The sequence below is a fragment of the Onychomys torridus genome, chromosome 5 (assembly GCF_903995425.1).
Source record: "Onychomys torridus chromosome 5, mOncTor1.1, whole genome shotgun sequence".
Lineage (NCBI taxonomy): Eukaryota > Metazoa > Chordata > Mammalia > Rodentia > Cricetidae > Onychomys > Onychomys torridus.
Window position 1 is genome coordinate 133,916,152 of NC_050447.1, and position 20,594 is coordinate 133,936,745.

The window sequence follows — 20,594 nt, forward strand, 5'->3', positions numbered from 1 at the left end:
GGGGAAATATTTAAGATTAGGATCTGATACATGGCCGGAGGAACATTCTTTTGCTTTGTTCGTTTTAGGCCCAAGCCTCTACAGTTGAAATTTTTTGATGAATCAAGTGTTTGAGCAGTGGCGTGGATATGAAATCTCAGCGGGTTCACAGATGAGTTTTGGCTAGTAAGCTAGATAGAATCCTCTTAGGAACTCTGCTCATCTGGGAGCATAGGGAGAGACTTCATGAAAAAAATGGATACTGGTTTCAAGACACAGGGAGTGTCTTGGCCGGTCCTCGGCAATCGCAAGGCACATGCTGTGACAGTTAAAAAAATAATGATAGTGTAATTACTTTTAATCAAGTTTTATTTAAACTGATGGATCCAAAGCACCAAATACATAGATATATCTACCGCTTTTTCATTCGTATTTTTATACTCTTAGACTCTGGTGTGTATTGTACGCTAACATAGCTCAAGCAGGACTTGCTGTTTCAACTGAGCAACAGGACTCTCAAGCTTCATCGGGCTTCTGATATTACCAACCCTATCCTTCATGGATCGAGTGCCTCGCCTTCATCCTATCTCAAAACACCTGTCATGGAGACGCCCACTATGATGAGGCCCCTGTTATTCTCTGTCGGTTTTGTTGTCAACACAGAAGAACAGAGCAACCTCATTTATAAGATATTTATTTGCTATCGTTTCCATCAGGGTGTGGGTGTCTCCGGGGCAGGACTTTATTGACTTATTTTTTAAACCTGTGGCCCCCCCGGGGGGGGGGGCGGAGTATACCGCCTGGCCCACGCGGGTCGTTGGGTTCGGCTTCTTCGAAGCGGGCGGCAGAGGGCAGCCCGGCGCTAAGTCACAGGTGGGGCGCGCGCTCGGTGCGGGCGAGTGGGTGTGTGCGGGGTGCGCGCGGCGGGGCGGGAGCGCGGAGTCGGGAGGAGCCGCCAGCGCAGCGGAGGAAGAGGACGAGGAGAGGAGGAGGAGGAGGAAGAGGAGGAGGAGCAGGAGGTGGCTGCCTCCCCGCGGGGCCGAGCTGCGCCCGAGGCAAGGAGCGGAGGCCGCTCGGATCTGCTCTGGACTGGGACCAGCCACCCGGCGCAAGGCGCACGGACTGAGAGCTGCGGGGCCGGGTGAGTGGCCGCCACAGGCAACGGGAGGAGCGGGAAGAGCGGGAGGGCGGCCCCGGAGCGGGGGAACAGGTGGCCGGGCCGGGCGCTTTGTGTCCCTTTCCTCCGCTGTCCCCACGTCGTCCCGAGGCGGAGGCGGGAGCCCGGGAACCGCTGGTACAGGGCTGGGGCGCGGCAGTGTGGAGTGTGGGGGTCCCCCGGCCCGGGCTTAACAAAGGGCGCGTGGCCCCAGCCGGGGGAGGCCTCGAGATCGGGGCCGAGCCCCGGGGACCCCGATTTCCTGGAGGTTTGCCGTTTCATTCTTCTCCCCATTTCTTTTAGAGGTCTGCAGCTTGGTGCATGAGGGGCCCTCAGCAGCGCGGCGGCGGTGGGGATGGTTCGGGCCGTGGAGCCGGAGTGGCCTGGGCTCTGGTGAGGCGTGACAGTCTATCATGACTGTGTTCAGGCAGGAAAACGTGGACGACTACTACGACACCGGCGAGGAACTGGGCAGGTACCAGGAAGGGGTGCGGAAGCGCTCGGGGTGGGGGACACTGCGCGGTAAACAGATTCTGCTTAAGCCAGGCGTGCCTCTGGCCCTCTCAGAGATATGCGGACGGTAGAGGAAGCCTGCCTAACCCGCGAAGGCCAGGAGCCAGGGATACACTGCCTGATCCGAGGGCTGGAGAGGCAGTCCACAGTGCAGTTACTGCGCACAGAAAGTGTGGTCAGAACCCCTGGACAAGAACAGACTTCATTGTGTGCACTAACTCCTGTCAGCCTTCTCCCTTCTAAGACAATGAGGCAAACGCTGAGACTCCTAACTGCAACTGGAGGGGCCGCCTATGTGTGATTTAAGCAGAGTACAAGTTAATTAATGGGCGTTTAAAATTTTAATACTCATCCCTTGTGCTGAATTTTCAGTGCAACACCAACCAGGATTGGTAGGGAGGTGTGGAACTTGGCAGATGTTGGCCTTGGATTTTGAAACTCATTCCAGCCAGGAATTTGACTTGGTGTCTTCGATGTTGTTTATGGCGGCTGCCTATATTCAGAGCCTACCAACACACAGTGGGAGCTGTGACACTGAACAGAGTATGTTAGTGTCTAGGTGCACAAAGAAGATTTCTCTGGCAGCACTTGACTGCTGGTGGCTTTCCATTAATCCACCGAGTTTATTGATCTCGGCTTTATGTGAGCAAATAGCTCGGTGTTCATACTATATTTAAAATTTGGCATGTGGAATTTGTGTGTTGGCATTGTGACTAAAGCAGGTAAAAGGATTTATAAACAAACATAGTTGCAGTTACTCACACAGTGTATGTATTGAAATTTGTATTTTTCCATATATATCCAATGGAGGCATACCAAGCTTTTTTTCTTCGTGGAAAGGAAACTAAAAAACAAAAAAAGACCCACACGCTCTATTACCAGATAGGATTTTGGAAGATACCTAACTAAAGTTTTAAAATAGTTTTCAGATAGCTCAGGAATGAAAAAGATCATTTAAAAAGTTATAGTACATAGCGGTTATGTATGTCAGTGTAGACTTGAGGTATCCATAGAGCCTGTGCTTAGGGAGAGAGAATACTATTATCTTAAATCTTAATGAGTGACTAAAAGGCAAGGTTCCAAAAGATCACATTTCATGGATATGGTTAAGATTGAGGTTGAGAGTGTGCAGTTGAAATACGTGGCTTAACTGGAATCCAGCCACTCTCCTCCTGTGGTTCATTGCAAGATGAGTGTGTGGGATTTTCCCAGGGGGTTAGAAATAAAAAGGGTGAAAAAAATTTGATTCCACTTCTGTAAGGTTGCCAGATTTTATAAATTATCTTGCAAAAAGAGATGGTAAAAATTAGGGGAGATGATTGTTTTACGAATAAAATATATTGACTTTGTTTCCCTTAAGGTCCTTTTATGGAATTATGTGTTGAGAGAAGGGGGGTGGGGTGGGGCTTGCCTGGGGTTAGCAAATGGATTTCTGACCTTCATTGCGAGGGTGATGACAAGGGAGCTTTGCTCGTTTGTCACTAATGTCTCACTGTGATTTTTACTCTGTCTACATTTCTGTGTGTAACTGTTCTTCTCCATGCAAGACTAATTGATGGTTGTTTATGAAATAATTTGTGTGACCTAGGGATTTTGAAGAAGCGCTCTGGAGAAGTTGGGAGTTGGGGAATTTTAGGAAAGAAAAGGTGCATACCCAGCTTCTGTGATAGCTGCTCTTGTTTTTACCAAAAGACAAAGCATGTGGTAGGCTTTTTCTAAGGCTGTGCTTTTATATCTGTCTTGGATATCATCACTTCTGCCAAAGAAGCTTTGATGAAGGCTGGGAGTGGAGGTAGGGCTCAAGGGCCGAGAAGTGGAGACAGACAGGCAAGTAAGTGGCCTGAATGGAGGCTGATGCTAATCTCTGAGCTGTCACCAGCCTTCAGAGTCTAAAACTTTAGTTTACCTATGAGCCTGTGTGTCCGGCACATACGTACTGGTGCCCATGGAGGCCAGAAGAGAGTATTGGATCCTCTGGAGCTGGATTTACAGGCAGTTATGAGCCACCGGATGTGAGTGTTGAACTCAAGTACTGTAGAAGATTAGCAAGCACTCAACCCTGGGCTGCCGTAAATGACATCGAAGCTGTCTCTCTAACCCCATCTAGCTTTGTTTAGTGATCCTTAAATATAGCTGTTCATCTTATAAATGGACCAAGAAAATTCTCATCTAGAGGAGAAAAGATGTGTTTTAGGGAAGTAGAGTGCACTATTGTTATTGTGGGTTTTTTACTCTTTGGGGAGCCCACCACCCAGCTCCCAAATAAATCACATACAGAGGTTTATTTTCTTAATCATGAATGCCCTGCCCTAGCTTTGGTAAGCTAAAGGTAGTCTTGGCTCTTCGCTAGTGCTCTGATCTCTTGGGCTTTTAATTGTGTATTTGGCTCTGTGTTTCTTATTTGATAAGACTGTTTAGAATTTTGTCTACATTGCCCAAGACTATAAAACTTCCTGTTGACTGCTAAGAACTTTAAAACTACCGTGTTATTTGCAGGAGTGACAGATGAGACCCACCAATGGACAGAAAGCCTAGACCAAAACCCAACTTTGCAATTTGATGACCTCCCAGGTCATAACTGATAAGCCCAGTGCTTATTTCATAAAAGTTGTGAAAATCAAGTCATTTAATGTGTGGGAACAGTTTATAAGGCTTAAACAAGAACAGATCATCTTATCTGTAGGACTGACTACAACAGATAAGTGTCTGAGACAGGCTGATAGCTTGGTGGGCAACTTGGAAAGAGCAGGTGGCCACTGTGTGCAAAGGGTCTTGGTAGAGACCATTGCTGTGGTTGACCTTCTTTGGCCTCTTTGATTCAGATTAATGTAGCCCTAGGCTGGAGCTCTGTCCTCCAAGCAGAGGCAGAGGGGACCATTGTCTTTTGGAGATTTGAGGAGGCAGTCTAGCTTTTCTCCCCTTCTCCTGGGAGGCTGAACAAAGTGCTCCTTCCATGATGTGTGTTGCTCCCCAAAAGGAGTTCTGATGAGAGTACCTTTTCAGGGCTCTTGTGCTAGGTTGTCAGCTGGGGCTTTGGGCAGCTGCTTGTTGGCTTGCCCACCACTGTCTCTAGTTATACCCTTGGCTGTCACTGAGCTTGACCTCTGAGTTTCTTGGGCTCCTCCTCGTCCACTGCTTTGCTGAGGGACTGGCCAGGTCTTCTCTCTCATGGTCTGTCTAACCTTACTCAGTCTGACTGAGGCCCACTTTCTTAATAACTCTTTTATGATAATTTAAAAAATCTGTGCACATGTGTAGAGTATAGAAGAGAGTATCAGGTTTCTTCCTTTGCCACTGCCCACCTATCCCTTTAAAGCAGGCTCTTTCCCTGGACCTGGGCTCACATTTTCTTAGGTAGGCTAGCAGCCAGCAGATCTCAACTATTCTCCTTCCTCTACTTTTCTCTTCAGAGCTGGAGTGGCAGGAGTATGTGGGATGCCTGGCTTATATGAATGCTGGGATTTGAACTCCTGGCTCCCTGGATTACACAGCAAGCACCCCTAAGCCTTGCGGCATCTTTGCAGCCACTCCATGGTTATAGGAGCCAGATGGATGACATGTCTGCAGGCCCAGGTCCCCTGGGTTTTACAACACTGTTCATCTTGATCCTTGCAGCTTGCTTGGGAGTTCTTTCTAGGTGTGCTCTGTGGTCCAGTGTCACAGTGATCCTTTCTCTACATGAATGAACCGACTCCAAGCTACTAGGGCAGCTGAACAGAGAAGACTTAGGGTGTAGCTTGTGGTTGCAGATGTGATGCTATTAATGCAGAGTGGACTTGCCTTGGTGCACTGCTTTGGACACCTTCATTTATAGGGTCATAGGTGAATTAGAGGCAATGGCCTTGGATTTCTGATCATAGTCGCTGCCTAATGTTCATTTAATAACCTTTCTGTATCATGGCAGGCATCACCCTGCACAGTAATAGCCTGCTTAATTTCCCAGGGAGCCATGACCTTGGACTTTTTCACCTTGTTTTTATTTTTTTGTGCTGAATTAGATGCATAGTATTTAGTAGATGTTCAGCAAATGTGGGTGATTGACTGAATGGGTCCTTGGGAGAAGTATAGATCGGCACCTTGAGAAAGTAGTGACCATGATGAAGACCGACACTGGAGATGTCAAAGCTGCAGCTCATGGGAATAAAGCCTTCACATTCGAGTTCTCTGCTACCCAACAGCGAGAAGCATGGCTGTCCAAATTTCTAAGAGATCAGTTTTAAGCAAAACAAATGGAGTGGAGCATTAAGTATTTCACATTGGCTTGGATGGTGGTTAGAGGCTTATAATTCAGATTTATTACCTTCCCCATTTGGCATAAAATCCATAGGTATTTTAATCGAAAATAAGAAATAGTAGAAAGGCAGTGGAAGGCAGGCCTGAGGTTGGTGGTGATAGTGGGGGAAGTTTGGCTATGGAAGGTTTGTGTTCTGGTCCTGGGCCTGAATTTAGGTTCAATGTGGCCAATAGCAGAGGGGGTTTGGAGCTGACTTTCTGGACCTGCACACATACATGCCTTTCCATTCTGTGCATATGTCTTATCTTGCCTCTAGGAACCTGAGGGGGAAGGTATGTTGACATACCCCAGGAAAACCAAGAAAATTGTGAATGCTGAGGGGTGCTCACATTCATTCCACGAGCTAAGTGCATTTCACTAGGAGAGGGAACATTTGTGCATCTTGCTCTGTGTGTGTCTCTTGCCTCCCAGCAATTGTCACTCCTTGAAGGTGTGAACCATTTTCCTCCAGGTCAAGTGGGGAGAGGTGAGTGAGTGGGTGGAGAGGCATAACATCTACTGCAGGACACCTCCTCAGATGAGGTCAGGGGATTGGGGTGCAGGATGACAAAGTCAAGGTTATATTGACCCACTCAACAGGGAAATGTATCCTTAATTCTGAGCCAGTTGCTGTGTGTATACCCAGCCTAAACATGTCAGTAGAGATATATGTCTGATCATGAGACACAGGAGACCATGTTCATATGGGAGGAGGGTGGCTTCCCTTGGCGCTAGGCAACCTGAGGCCTCAAGACTGTAGCCTATAGGAAGCCTAGGTGGTCAGCTCCCTCTCTTCTGCTTCGTGTTTCATCACAGTAGCTTTTCCAAGGCAGCTGGTTAGTAGGTGATGAGAGATCACCTAAGGACCTGGCCCAGGCTGAGCTATTGTCTGTAATGTTTAGGCTGTGGTGATTTCCCCCTTCCCAGAGTCAAATTAAATTGGTATTCAAATTGGACAGCTCTGCATGTCCATGCAACCCAGCAGATATGATGCAGAGAATGGTTGAGAATAGCAGATGGGTTATCTTGACCTTTCTGAGACAGAAGACTCGGTGGAAACACCTAAGGGTTTTTTTTCTCATGGTTTCACAAGTTTCAGCCCACCATGGCAGGGAAGACATGGCAGAGAATGTCAGTGCATGACATCAGGAAAGTGTTCCAGGTAGTGGTGGACCCAGAGGACTGGGCTGCAGCTGGAGGTCAGACTGTATGTAGTCTTGAAGCCCCACTCTAGTGACATACTTCCTTTAGTTAGGCCCCACCCTCTAAAAGTTCCTCAGCCTCAAACTGTAACGGCATCCACCTGGCAGAAGGATTTCATAGAAACCCACCAAAGTTAGCAACCACTGCCCTTCTGAATGCGAGAGCTCCCTCAGGTCTTAAGGATGCTCTGATCATCTCACCTTCCCCTTGTGACTTGTGCCCTGCAGTTACATGTGGCATCAGCACACCATGGAATGCTTAGTCAAGTTCTAAAGTTAATAGTTTAGTATTTTAGAAACTTGACCAATCTCTTACGTTGTATTTAACTTCTTAGCACTGTAATGTGGAGGACTCTGCTCTCTGTCCCTTGGATCCACCTCCTAACTGACCCATAGGTTTTCATTTCATGATCATTCTAGCTCAGACTTGGTGTGTATCATTTGGGATTTTACAGGAAGGTGAAATTCAGTTGACTTGCTTTGATTTTCTGGGATAACTCAGCAGAGCAAAGTGCATCTCCTCTTGGCCTCCAAGGAGGTTTCACAGCAATGTATTATTAGTAGCAAGTCTTCATGTTCTTTTCTTGACATTCTAAGTGGCCTTTAAGTATGCAGTTAGGATATGATAGAGAAAAGAAGGTGAGCATTTGATTTTCTGTCCTCCTACTAAAATGGTTTAAATAATAAATTTAATATATTTATATAATATTTATTATATTATGAATATTTATTTATATTAATGATATAAATAAATAATAACCTTCCCTGGCTTGCATCTTCCTTAGGAAAAACAAAAGGTGCTTGTAACCCCAGTGCTGGGCTGAGGGAGACAGGGTCTCTCGGAATGTAGTAGACACTGATGGAGCAGACACCCGCATCCATGAAAGCTCAAGCAAGCACACACCCTTGTGTATTCATCATGTGTATCTTCCACACCATTACCTTAGGTTATTTGTATAAGGTGTGAATGAAACAAATGAATTTTATGTTTAGACTTGGGTTTCTTCACTGAGCTAACTCCTTATGTGTATGCAACTCTTTTAAAATCTGAAAAGAAGAAGCAAAAAAAATCCTAAACACTTAGTGTAGCATGAATCTTAAAGGGTCTTATTAATTAAATCAAATCCGAGCCAGGTATTGGGGTGAAATGCTGGAAGATCCAAGAGACAGAACAGCCACAGCTTCCTCACCTTGACAGTTCCTCAGCTGATCCTGTTTCCTCAGACTGGAAGCCTCTGAGTCCTCATCCAGAGTGGATCTCAGCTGAACTGTGCTACTCAAAAGCCTAAAAGCTTAACCAGCCAAATGCTTCTAGTTTCTGGTTTTCACGCCTTATACACCTTTCTGCTTTCTGACATCACTTCCTGGGATTAAAGGCTCACTTCTTGGGATTAAAGTCGTGTGTCACCATGCCTGGCTGTTTCCAATGTGGCCTTGAACTCACAGAGATCTGCGTGTCTCTGGCTCTGTCTCCCGAGTGCTGGGATTAAAGGCATATGCTACCATTGCCTAACCTCTATGTTTAATAATATTGTGGCTGTTCTGTCTCTGAACCCAGATAAGTTTATTAGGGTGCACAATATTTTGGGGAACACAATAACACAGCTTAGGGTCCTAGTTGTTTTGGAAAAGGGCCTTTCTATACTTTCACTTGCAAGAATGAACAGATTTCAATTATTGAATATTTCTGTCAATAGTTTATTTTTTTACTTTTTTTTAAAGATTTATTTACTTTATTATGTATACAGCATGTATGATCAGAAGAGGGCACCAAATCTCATTACAGATGGTTGTGAGCCACCATGTGGTTGCTGGGAATTGAACTCAGGACCTTTGGAAGAGCAGTCAGTGCTCTTAACCTCTGAGCCATCTCTCCAGCCCCCTATTTTTTTACTTTTTAAACTGTATAACTTTTTTTTTTTTTTTTTTTTTGAGGAACTGGGGATTGAACCCTGGACCTTGTGCTGTACCATTGACCCACAACCCCAACCTACCTATGATTTTTGGTATATGAGTGTGCATATATGCGCACATTTATGTGGATGAAGGTACATGAGTGTGTGCTTCTTGTGGAGGTCACAGGTCATTCTTCAGGAGCTGTCTACCTTGTTTTTTGAGACAGGATCTCACAGGGAGTTGATGGCTGTACTGATTAAGCTGGCTTGGGACCCTTCCACAAGTCTCTACCTCCCCAGCACTGGCTTTATAAGTGTCTACTACTGTGCGTGACTCGGTGCTGGGGATTAAACTCAGGTCCCTGTGTTGTGTGGCAAGCACTTTACTCACTGAGCCGTCTCCCCAAACCCCATCTTTTTTTTTTTTAAATAACTTAAGACAGGGTCTCACCCTGTATTCCTGACTGGCCTGGAACTCACCTTGTAGACCAGGATGGACTCAAACTGCCTGCCTCTGCCTGCTGAGTGCTAGGATTAAAGGTGTGCACCACAAACCTGGCCGTGTCTTTTACTTTTAAGTGTAAAATTGTCCAGACTGTTTTAGACATTGTGATGATTTCCTTTGCCTGGCCTGCGGTGTCGGATTTTCCAGTTGAAAAAGTTGAAAGTGAGTGAATAATCAGTGTTGTTCTTTTGTCCCATCCTGGGGAGGGTTGGATTTTTCTCCCGAGCTTCTTATCTATTTGCTTAGCAACTCAGAGGTCTGTCTGTGGCCCAACCATAGAGGAGAGAGATGGGAGGGGAGGTCATTGTTAGTGTTGGCTCAGTTCTGATGCCATCCTCCCTTGGGAGGGTCTGCATTGTCACCACCCCATGGACAGCTCCCCTCCCCCCTCATGGACAGTTTATCCCTCCCCCCTCATGGACAGTTTATCCCTCCCCCCTCATGGACAGTTCATCCTTCGCCATGGACAGTTCATCCCTCCCCATGGACAGCTCTCCCTCTCTCTTCTGTGTTTGTGTCTGGGAGATGGATGAAGTTAAAGCCGCTGCTTTGCAGGAGAGCTGTAGGTGCAGCTGGTGTGTGCGTTCCTTAGAAGACAGACTCAACAGATGAAGGCAGAAGTTAAAGATGAACTTACATGTGTTGCACACAGATGCTGCCCTAGAAATCTGATGGGCCAACAGGTACCAACTGTGATTGAATTTCCAGGAATCCCACTTATTTGATGATGGACATGATGCTCAAAGTGTGATTTTAGATTTTCACATGAGTAAAGCTTAATTGGTGAGTTCATCAACTATTCCAAAGTTTAACAAATCTATGACCTCTGGTACACCCCCAGCCTCAAGTGTCACAGATAAGGGACACTCAACTTGTAGTATTTTATTGATTCATCAACCAGATGGAAATCATCCTGCCAGAAGATTCCTCTGTACATCTGGGATAGGATGTAGAAAGTTGTTTGAGCCAGAGAGGTGAGGGAGTTGGCGAAGTGTTCCTTGTGTAAGCATGAGGACCTGAATTCAGATCCCCAAACCCCAGGTAGAAATTGGGTGAGACAGCAGGTGTGTGCCTATAATTCCAGCACTGGGGAGTTGGAGATGGCAAGATCCCTGGGGCTTGCTGGCCAGTTAGTCTAGCAGGACCAGTGAGCCTCAGGCTTAGTGAGAGACCCTGTCTCAAAAAATATGGAGAGAACAGGTGAAGACTATTCACATTGTCATTCTCAGACCTCAGGCCTCCACATGCAGGTAAACCTGTATACACACACAGAAATGTGTATACATCACATGTGCAAACATTGTACACATACACACATACACACACACACACACACACACACACACACACACACGCACGCACAAGTGTGTATACATGACATGTGCAAGCATTGTCCATACACACACACTCTTTATAAGGTATTGCTTCTCTGAGTGTCTATAATTAGTGTGCACTGCTGTCAGACGTGTTAGACACTCAAATAACCAATGAGATGATTTCCATCCTCCTCCAGCTTGTGGAGAAGTCCTTTCCTCCTGGATCTATCTGTCTCTTGCCATCCATGTGTGCCAGTGTGTCTCAGAGAGAAGGGGGACCTAACTGTAAATTGGTTTTGGGTCTGTTTGTATGTCTGTCTTCTTACTTCTCCATTGCACTCAGGTTCTGCTCTCAGCTCCTAGTGGCTGTGACAGGGTCCCTCACCTCATCTTTGTTCACTCCTGTCCCCTCCACTTCTTTCTGCCCCTTTGGCTCAGCCTGCTGGGTGGGTTGTGAGCTTTTTTAAGCATGCGTCTGTCTGCCCTATGCCATCTGCCTGTCCTCTAGGCTGGGCTCCCTAGGTCTTGGTGAGTGCCTTTGTGGTGTACTGGTGGTTCTGGGAGCATCTCTGAGACACCTGGCTGGGCATTTGAAAGCTGCCATTGGAGGTAGATCTTAAGGAATACAGTCGCCAGTCCACCCAGACCACAGGAGGAAAGAACAGGAGTCACTTAAGGGCCAGGAGTCTCTGCTAAGAAGGGAAACCACGTAGGAGGGAGTGGAGAGGATCATTGAGAGGGAGCCATGCTTGGTTAGAAGGCTTCCTGGACCTGCTTTGAGGGGTGGTCACCTTGAGACTGTGTGTCAGCATGTAAATTCATGTTCTTAATGTGGGTTTCTTTTTTTTTTTTTCCCTTTTGAGACATGGTTTCTCTGTGTAGCTCTGACTGTCCTGGAACTCACTCCTTGTAGACCAGACTGGATTTGAACTCACAGAGATCTGCCTGCCTCTACTTCCCAAATGCTGGGATTAAAGGCATGTACCACTACTGCTTGACTTAATATGCCATTCCTAACTTCTCTAAAGCAGATAATATCTTTTTCTAGCGTATGTCTTAATTTTTAAAACCAGCTGAAGTGGCCAGATGCAACACTAGGGATTTGATGATGGGAAACTAGATTGATTTATGTTATGGATCTTTATGCAGGGGAGAGTCTGAGATGAATGCCTGCAATCCCTGATGAGAAAAACCTGCTATAGAAAGTAAGAAACGGGGCAGATCAGAGGTTCCATTCATTCTTGACATGTACTGATTTGAGATGTGAAAATGGGTGCTGGGCCAAGTTAGATCTGCCTCTGCCAAGAAAAGTCCATTAGGTTGGTAGTTGAAAGGCTGAATTGTTCAGCTTTGCTAATGGCCAGGCTATGCCAGCTGCTGGGGCAATGGCCACTGATGCTGCTGAGTGGCCATCCCTGTAAGTGGCCTGAAGTAGCATATGGCTGCTGAAGGGTAGACTGCTCTAAAGGATTCTTCCTTATTTTGGGGCCCATTGTAGGATATCTTTAGTTTATAATGACAGTGCTATGCAGGACTGCTCTTATAGAGGACCTGGATTCAGTTCCCAGCACCCACATAACTCACAGTCATCTGTAACTCCAGTTCCAGGGGATCTGACACCCTCTTCTGGCTCCTGAGGGCATTAGACACACACCGGGTACACAGACATATATGCAGACAGAACATGTAGACACATAGAACACGAATAATTTGTTAAGTGAGGTAAAGAAAGGTGAATATTTTTAGAATCTGATCAAGTTATTCTGATTTGAAGGATTTGATTATTTCCTCATTTTTTTTGTTTTAATTCATCCATCCAGCTTCCTGTGAGAGAGCAAGACACCTGTAAACTGGTGAGCTTAGGAGTGTACACAGAGTGTCTCTGTCTACATATCCCACCCCCAGGAAACTGAAGTTAAGATGTGAAGGAAGGGCACAAGGAGCCTGAGATTCACTAGGGACCACCACTAGACCAGCAGTTGGAGGTCGATTAGAAGTCAACATTTGTCAGGTGGTGGCGGTGGAGGCGGTGCATGCCTTTATTTCCAGCATGTGGGAGGCAGAGGCAGGCAGATTTCTGAGAGTTCAAGTCTAGGCTGGTCTACAGAGACTGTTCCAGGATAGCCAGGGCTACATAAAGGAACACTGTCTTAAAAGAAAAAAGAGAATAGAAGTCAACATTTCTTTCTTTTTTTCTTTCCTTCCTTCCATTCTTTTTTTGAGACTGGGTTTCTCTGTGTAGCTCTGGCTGCCCTGGGACTCACTCTGTAGCCCAGACTGGCCTACAGAGATGCACCTGCCTCTGCCTCCCAAGTGCTGGGATCAGAATTGTGCGCCACCATCTCTTGACAGAAATAAAAATTTCACAGCTGAGAAAACTGGGGTTCTGAAAACGATTCAGGCTGGGTTAAGTAGCTCATCAACAGAACCTTTATCTAGCATTCAGTCGTCCAGCACTGCAAAGCCAACAGCAGAACAAAACAGAAACAAAACCGAGAGGTGATCCTAGTGCTTAGAAGTTGGCCAGTGCAGCTCATCATCAGGGTTGCCAGCTGTGACGGGGTCAGTGGGTGTTCTCCTTGTTTCCTCCAAGTCCAGGATTCTGTTCCTCAGACCTCAATGTGGTCTGCACAGCCCTCAGTTGGGTGGGGTCTTCTGTGCACTGTGTATGCTGTAGGCCGTTGAGCATGGCACCCCACCTATGACACAAAGATATGCCTGCTGCCATGGCTAAGTCTGCTGTGGGAACAGAATCCTTTTTCAATCCAGTGGGAGTCACTCAGTTGCAGGATCAAGACACATGAGTCTTGACTGACAGGTACAGGGGCCGAAGGCAAGGAAAGCCTGTGCACAATAGGCAAAAAGAATGCTTCTGAACTTCCGTTGGACTGAACTAAAAGAAGGATTTGAACTTGGAGGTCCAGGGCTGGGACGTATAGACTTAAGGTCTGGGACAGTTTCCCCTGGCCTTTTTGGCTGCTCCTGAGTGCTTGCCTCAGTCACTGCTTGGCTGGGACTGAGAGTAAGGCCTGGAGACCCTGGCAGCTTGACTCCCTATGCCGACGAGGCAAAGGTGGAGTTACCTTTCTTTCCTCATGCTCGTCACCGCTGTGGAATCTCTTCTGGAAGGTCTTGGATGAGGGGTTCAAGGAGGGACCCTGGGACAGATTGTTGCAGGGTATGGAGTTCATTACAAGAGTTTTTACAGACAGGTAACGGCATGGAACAGTTTATGAGGAGATTTCAACCCCCAGCACCGAAGCAGACTGTGGCAGGGGCTCAGAAGAGTGGAGATCCGGGCTCTCAGGGCAGAGATGGATGCTCTTTTCTCACCTTTCTGAGGGTGGGGGGAGGTTTCACAGCCCAGCTGGATTCCTAGGCTCAAGGCCGGGAAGAGGGTGGGGAGCAGGATGTGTGGCCCTCAGAACCCTCTGAGGTAAATTCACTCCCGAGGTGAGACAGCTTGATCCCGGGAGGTCTGCTATTTAGAGAGTCACAGACAATGTCTCTGTAGGGTGCCTGCCAGTCAGGCTTCTGCAGGTGTTCAGCCTGAGCTGCAGCTGGGTTTGGATTCTATATTCTTACATTCCAGTCTTTTGTTTATATTAAAAAAGAATCAGGAATGATTTTTACCGGAGAAGGAGATAGAGGAAGAGTCCTGAGGATTTGTGGATGTGGACTCAGTCTGCCTAAATTGGAGAGGGATAAAGATGGGGCTGTGGCCTCTAGGCCAAAGGCTGGCATTTTTATTTCCCATTACGACAATGAAATGGAGTCCAGGTAGCACGCTGGACAGTGCTCTGGGTGAGCTGGATCAGCGTGCAGATTAAGGAGGGAACTATCTGGATTTAAAGTGCAAGTAACCCCAAATGGAGGTGTCTGTTTGTCTGTCTGTGTGTACATTAATTTAGAATTTCACTTCTTTCATCCAAATTATACTTAATAAGGAAATTCTCTTCTAATGACAATGAAACACCCAAAGAAAAACACTCTTAAACTAGTGGAAACATTTAAATCTTTTAATTTTCATTTTAAGCTTTTTAAAATTTTTATTCATTTTATTTATTTATAATTATGTGTATGTGTGTGCCTGGGTTTGAGTAGGTGCATGCATGCAGGTGCACATCATCTGGGGCTGGAGTTACAGGAGACTGAGGAGTCCAGCATGAGTGCTGGAAACCAAACTTGGGTCCTCAGCAAGAGTATGGAGGTCTCCTAACTCCAAACCATCTCAGACCAATCATTTCAAATGTGGAAACTTGCCTTAAACAAGGCAGGGGTCTGGATAAATAAACAACTATATAAAAAACTTGATTAAAGTAAAGGCATGAAATCACCTTTACTTGTACCAAATCCAGAACATCACTTTATTATTTAGGTATATACTGAGCAAAATTTTAGGCTTCCTTTAAACATGGCAGGCTTTAAGAAATATAAAAGTAAAAAGCCCTTTCTTTAGGTTGGAGGGGGTCTTTGAATCAGTGAAGTCTTCTGTTGTTTTTACTCCCCAAGAGTTTATTGTGGAGGACTCACAGTCAGTGGCAGGTCTTTACTTAACTGTCAATATAGAGGACTAAAGATCATAGGCCCAATGAAATTTTGAATAATATGCCATATTTATCCAGCATAGTCTTATGATCCCAATATAATTCACTCAGAATGTCTTGAAGTAGAAGTAATTCTTTGTAACTGGCTTTTCCCATCTTTCAGACAACATTTATTTGTCATTTAGAGAAACAGTACAGACTTTAAATGTCTTATTTAGTAAATGGATAAACCAAATCTCAGAGTTTCTAAGCAGGTTTTGTGAACATCACTAAGAGCGCATCAACCTAAAAAAAAACACAATAACTTTGTTGTTGTAAACAGAGCGTTAACATCAATTATGTCTCTGTGTGGGAACTTGAAAGTGTGTCTTCTTTAAGACTATGCTTCTATGATTCAGGGCTGTCTCTCCCTTTCTCCTGTCAGCCCATCAACTGGCCTGGAATCATCTTACTCAGTCTTTGAGTGACTTGAAGGAATGGAAGGTTCATAGCAACTGCTGGGTGAACCACACCTACATGATGACACAAACAAGAAGCTGGAGAATTAATTAGAAGAAAACAACAACTGCCCAGTTCAGTGGCAGGGAGGCCTGTTGAGAATCACAGTGCTTTTGTAATTCACAAATGTCTGGGGGGGGGGGGGAATCAGGGTTGGGATTGCATTAGTGAAACCAGCATTGACTGCACTGTGAAAATGTAACATCCACGTAAGAAGGCGTTGGGCACTCTGTATATGGGACATGATGGTGTTCTCATCTGGGTGAGAAGGCAAAAGTAAGGGAGTTCTATTGTCTCACGAATAATCTATTTTATTTGGCTATCAGGGCACCTACCAGGAACACCTTTTTGGAAGTATCAGTTGAATTGAATCCTGCAGATCAGCACCTCTTGGGGATCTTATGTTTCTGTCTTGGCAAACTTTTTCTGTGAAGATAAATATTTTAAGAGTTCGGGGCCACATGGCTTCTGTTTCAACACTGGTTGAAGTGCAGAATGTACATAGAGAACCCGTGTCTGGATACCTGTGGGTGTTCTCTGATAAAACGGGCAGAGAGATTTCAGCCTGTGTCCCATAATTAGCCAACTCTCTCTCTGTCTTACTGACACATTAAACCAAGACTCTGAGATGTGACATAATTCAGTTTGCCAGAATGGGAAAGGGTCTGACCTAAGACTTAGAGTTGAACCTGTTTATTTACTTCTTTGTCTCAGGGCCCACCCTGCTGATCTTTCCTCCTTGTTGCTAATAACTAGCCTCACCTGTTTCAGTGACAACTCCCCCTGTCCTTCTGTGTCAGCTGTGCCTCAAGCTTCTCCACGGCTCCAGGCACTTAGCTCTGACTCAGCTGAACCCCAAGGGCAGCACAAAGCACTACTTGGGACAGTTGTGAGACTCACGAAGTCTCCTCTACAGCACCTCCTTGCATGGGAAGGGACATGGATAAACCTTGAACTGGATACTAGTGAAATTTCTACAGTGGCTGGCTGAACTGGCTCCAGATTCTGCCCTTGTGCTTGTGTGGAAGTTGGGGTCTCTGGGCCCACTCTTGTCTGCAGAGGTTGACTGTGGTCATCCCTCATTGCATACTGCCAGACTCCAGGCACAGGCATAGATAGGGTGGCCGTCTCTGGAGTCTGAGCCCCGCACCAGAACTGTCCCGTTTCCCCCTGGCTTTCCTTGGTCCAATCTGTGGTTTTCTAAAGTGGGGCTCATTGCTCTGATTTTCATGACTGCTTTTAACCTGCTTGCTGTTGTTCATGGTGATTCTCTGTTTTCAGTCCAAGCTAGAGAAAAGCTTGCTTTCTGCCTTTGCAGCAAGTGGGATGGGTGAGTTCCATGGGGAGTCCCACACAGGGGAGCTTTTTAAAGGTAACCTGTTCAACTCTGAGGACCTGTGGCAGGAAGAGGTGAAGTGTGTTTCCTGAGGGCTGAGCCCTGGGCTCTGGCACTTGTTTCAGATCTGCCGAGAAGACACTGGAAGGCACTTGGAAGTGGATTGGATATGGTTGGGAAGTGGTAGGGGCCAAAAGGACTGGGGCTAATGTGGAAGGCTCTGTTAAAGGGAAGGGAGTTTGCTGTGGGAAACTGGACTGTATCCTTGTGGTCCAGAAGTTTGGGATGGTGAAGTGCACACTGGCATCCTCTGGCAACACAGGGAGGGGGTTGATGCCATGTTTGTGGTGAGCTAGAGTCACCAGCACACGCCACTTTGGGAAAGAAATACCATCATCTGTCTTAGTCCTGACCCCACAGTCCCATCTGTACCTCCCACCAGCTTAACATAACAGGAAGCACAGCAGGGAACAGGGTGGTGCCCTGTGCAGGGAAAGGGAAGAACAGATTGATGGATGGAGAAGAGAAGACAGAAAGGAGAGTAACCAGGAAGGGCATCCACCAGTGATAACAGGGAAATGATGACTAGCTGGCTTTGCTGTCCTTCCCTCTTGGTGCAGGTGTTGGGTATCTGTGCTTCAATACCCTGAACTCACTGCTTCTGGTATACTGCATGTCCTGCACAGTCATTTCTGAGCATCAAACTAGTGTTCTCCACAGGCAAGTGTGTGCTGCCATGCGGCTCCAACTCACACTCTCCATTCTCTTGGGTTTGCACATGCATATGGGCGTGGTTATATTACTGGACTCACGTGGACCAGAGCATGAGCTGGGCCTCATATGCCAAATTGGCCCCAACCCAAATAAGCCAATTGAACAAGCTAGTGATCGTGAAGAGCAGAAATGGAAGCTGTTCAATGTGGTGCTGCTGGGAAGAGGAACAAAGAGATCCTGTGTCCCCCTACCCACAGTCTGTCTTGTGGGGAGGGCTGACAGGAAGTTTAGGTTTAAACAGAAAACCAGACTGAGTCAAGGTGTGGTCTCCTAGCCTATCATCGTTGTCTAATGAGTCTCTTTTAAGGCGTCTGACAAGTTGCAAATACTGTGAGGAAAACAGTTGACCCCCACAGGCTTCAGCCTTTCCCCACATGAGGTTCCTGGGGAAAATTCCAACTCTTGAGGGTGCATTGTCTCAAAAGTGATAGCCCGTCGGCATGGTGACAGTACCTACAGTAAGAGTCATGGGCAGTTTGTTTCCAGCCTCTTGCTAGGACAAGGTACTTCAGCAGTAACAGACTGATAGTCAGCTCGGTTAATTAGGACATTGTGAACTGAAAGACTGAAGCCATAGTTCTTTATGTTTGTTGTTTGTTTTGTTTTTGAGACCTGATTATGCTGTGTAGCCAGCCTAGGCTGACCTTGAATTTCTTATCTCCTGTTTTAGGCTCATCAGTGGTGTGATGAGTTCTAGAAGTCTTAAAAGTAGACTAACTATTGTCAGTCTCACTTGGGAGTAAGATCAGTGTGTTGACTGACACATCTGCACCTCCCTATTCACTGTAACATCCACATAGCTGAAATCACAGGATGGACCTATTGTCTGTGAATACATGCACAGATAAAATGAGCCACATGCAAAAGTCTGTTCCAGTTTTCATGAGGGTTGGTTCCAGGATCTCCTACAAATAACTAAACTCACAGACATTGTGGGCAGACATTTCATATTGAATGCATGTCTTCCTGTGTACCTGAAATCATTTCCAGGCTACCATTAATCGTTAATGTAATGCAAATGGTATGTAAAGTTGTCTTATACTGCATTGTCTAGGAAACAGTGGAAGGAACAAGTCTGCACATGTTTGGGGTAGACGTGGCTGTTGCAGGCCTAGTTACATGGCTGAATCTAAGGAGGCTGAACGTAATCATAGACAGTTCCATAGAATGTACGTGGTAGCTCCGCCTACTGACCTTAAGTTAAAGCCAGCCTAGACTGTGTAATGAAATCATTTCTGAAAACAAACTACAAAAGCATACTATGTTTGTACATGCTTCTGTTCTCAGAGTACCTGTGAGGCGCTAGCCTGTGAGGGTTCAGCTCTCTGCTGACAAGGCTAGAGAGGGGCTCAGTCCATTGATGATTTCTTTCCCAGGATCCCTGTTTACATTGGCTTTTGTCACCATATGACTCGTATAACACACTTAAATTCCAAATCCTACAAAGAAGGCAAGCCTAGTCAGAATACAGTGTGTTCAACTCATTTTTATTGCAGAAGGGGAAAGGGGCTCCTTGTTTTGATGTACATGTGTCACACATGTCTGTGGTCACACTATCCCTCAGTGCAGCTGCTTGCTGGGAATCTTCCTGTTCAAAGATGGAGCAAGGAACATGGCGGTGAGCCTGTGCTCTGAGACCTCGAAGGGGCTAGCCAGCCCCACAGCCCTGTCAATCACACTATTTTTAATGATGCTTGAATCTGAGGTGTGAAAAAGGAAGATTTTAGTACTGTGCTGATTTCTTCCTGGTAACTTTTAATTGATTGTAGGACATGGAGAAAGGTGTGTAGTGGGTTCTGAAAGCACAAGATGTAATTGTGGACTGAGGTGCTCTATGTGACATGCTCCAAAATGAGCAGGGAGAAGAGCTTTGCAGCAGGATCCTGTGAGGGAGCTGGTGGAAGGGAAATCTGTTTGGGAGTCTTGCCAGCATGACAAAGTGTTCATTAGCCTCAAAGGCACCTGGGGTGGAGGGAAAGAAGTGTCAGCTGTGGAAGGATCTGGGAAGATGGACAGGGACAGCAGGGGACATAGCAGCTTCCAGCCCCGTGCTTCTCATCCCTTCCTGTGGTGATGAAAGGGTGGAGGACAGGAAGATAGAGCAAGGCACAGGAAAAGGCTGGGAGAGTGTTTACAGATAACTTTGTGGTGTGTTGGGGGAGGGATGAATTCTGATACTGGTAATAATTATGTAGCTTACTTAGTTTCTTTTTTGATCCTTGCTGCTGGTGATGATTTAGTGCTTTTGTATATCAGGAAAACAGAAGTCAAAGAAAATAGGTCTGAGGGAGAAGAGTTAATTCAAGGGTGAAATAAAACGTCCGACATCTGAAAATTAAAAAAAAAAAAGATTCATATTTCCTGTGATCTCAGTTAACTTGTTTAGCAAGTAAAAATTCATGTAAATATTTCAAAATCCAACCCTCTTCATCCCTTTCCTTCTACCTTCATTTCCTTGCCTGCCATTTTTATGCTCTCATCTTGGAGGAAAGGGCAGGCCTCTGGTCTAGCAGCTTGGTGTTGTATGGTTGTCATCCATACTGAACTGGGATGACCTACGAGGAAGTCTTGGATAGGGCCTTTGTGTCTTCTGCATTTAA

At 46.0% G+C, this 20,594-nt stretch overlaps 1 protein-coding gene across 1 annotated transcript in view; it reads left to right on the plus strand.

The window, feature by feature from the left end:
- Positions 1 to 952: 952 nt before the first annotated feature.
- The window catches only part of Dapk1 (death associated protein kinase 1), a 156,781-nt gene continuing 137,139 nt past the window's right edge, over positions 953 to 20,594 (plus strand). Inside the window, exons 1-2 of the mRNA XM_036187547.1 lie at positions 953 to 1,120; positions 1,439 to 1,610. Of these exons, the coding sequence (XP_036043440.1) occupies positions 1,549 to 1,610 (62 nt within the window). The 5' untranslated portion in view covers positions 953 to 1,120; positions 1,439 to 1,548. The remainder of the gene's footprint in view (positions 1,121 to 1,438; positions 1,611 to 20,594) is intronic.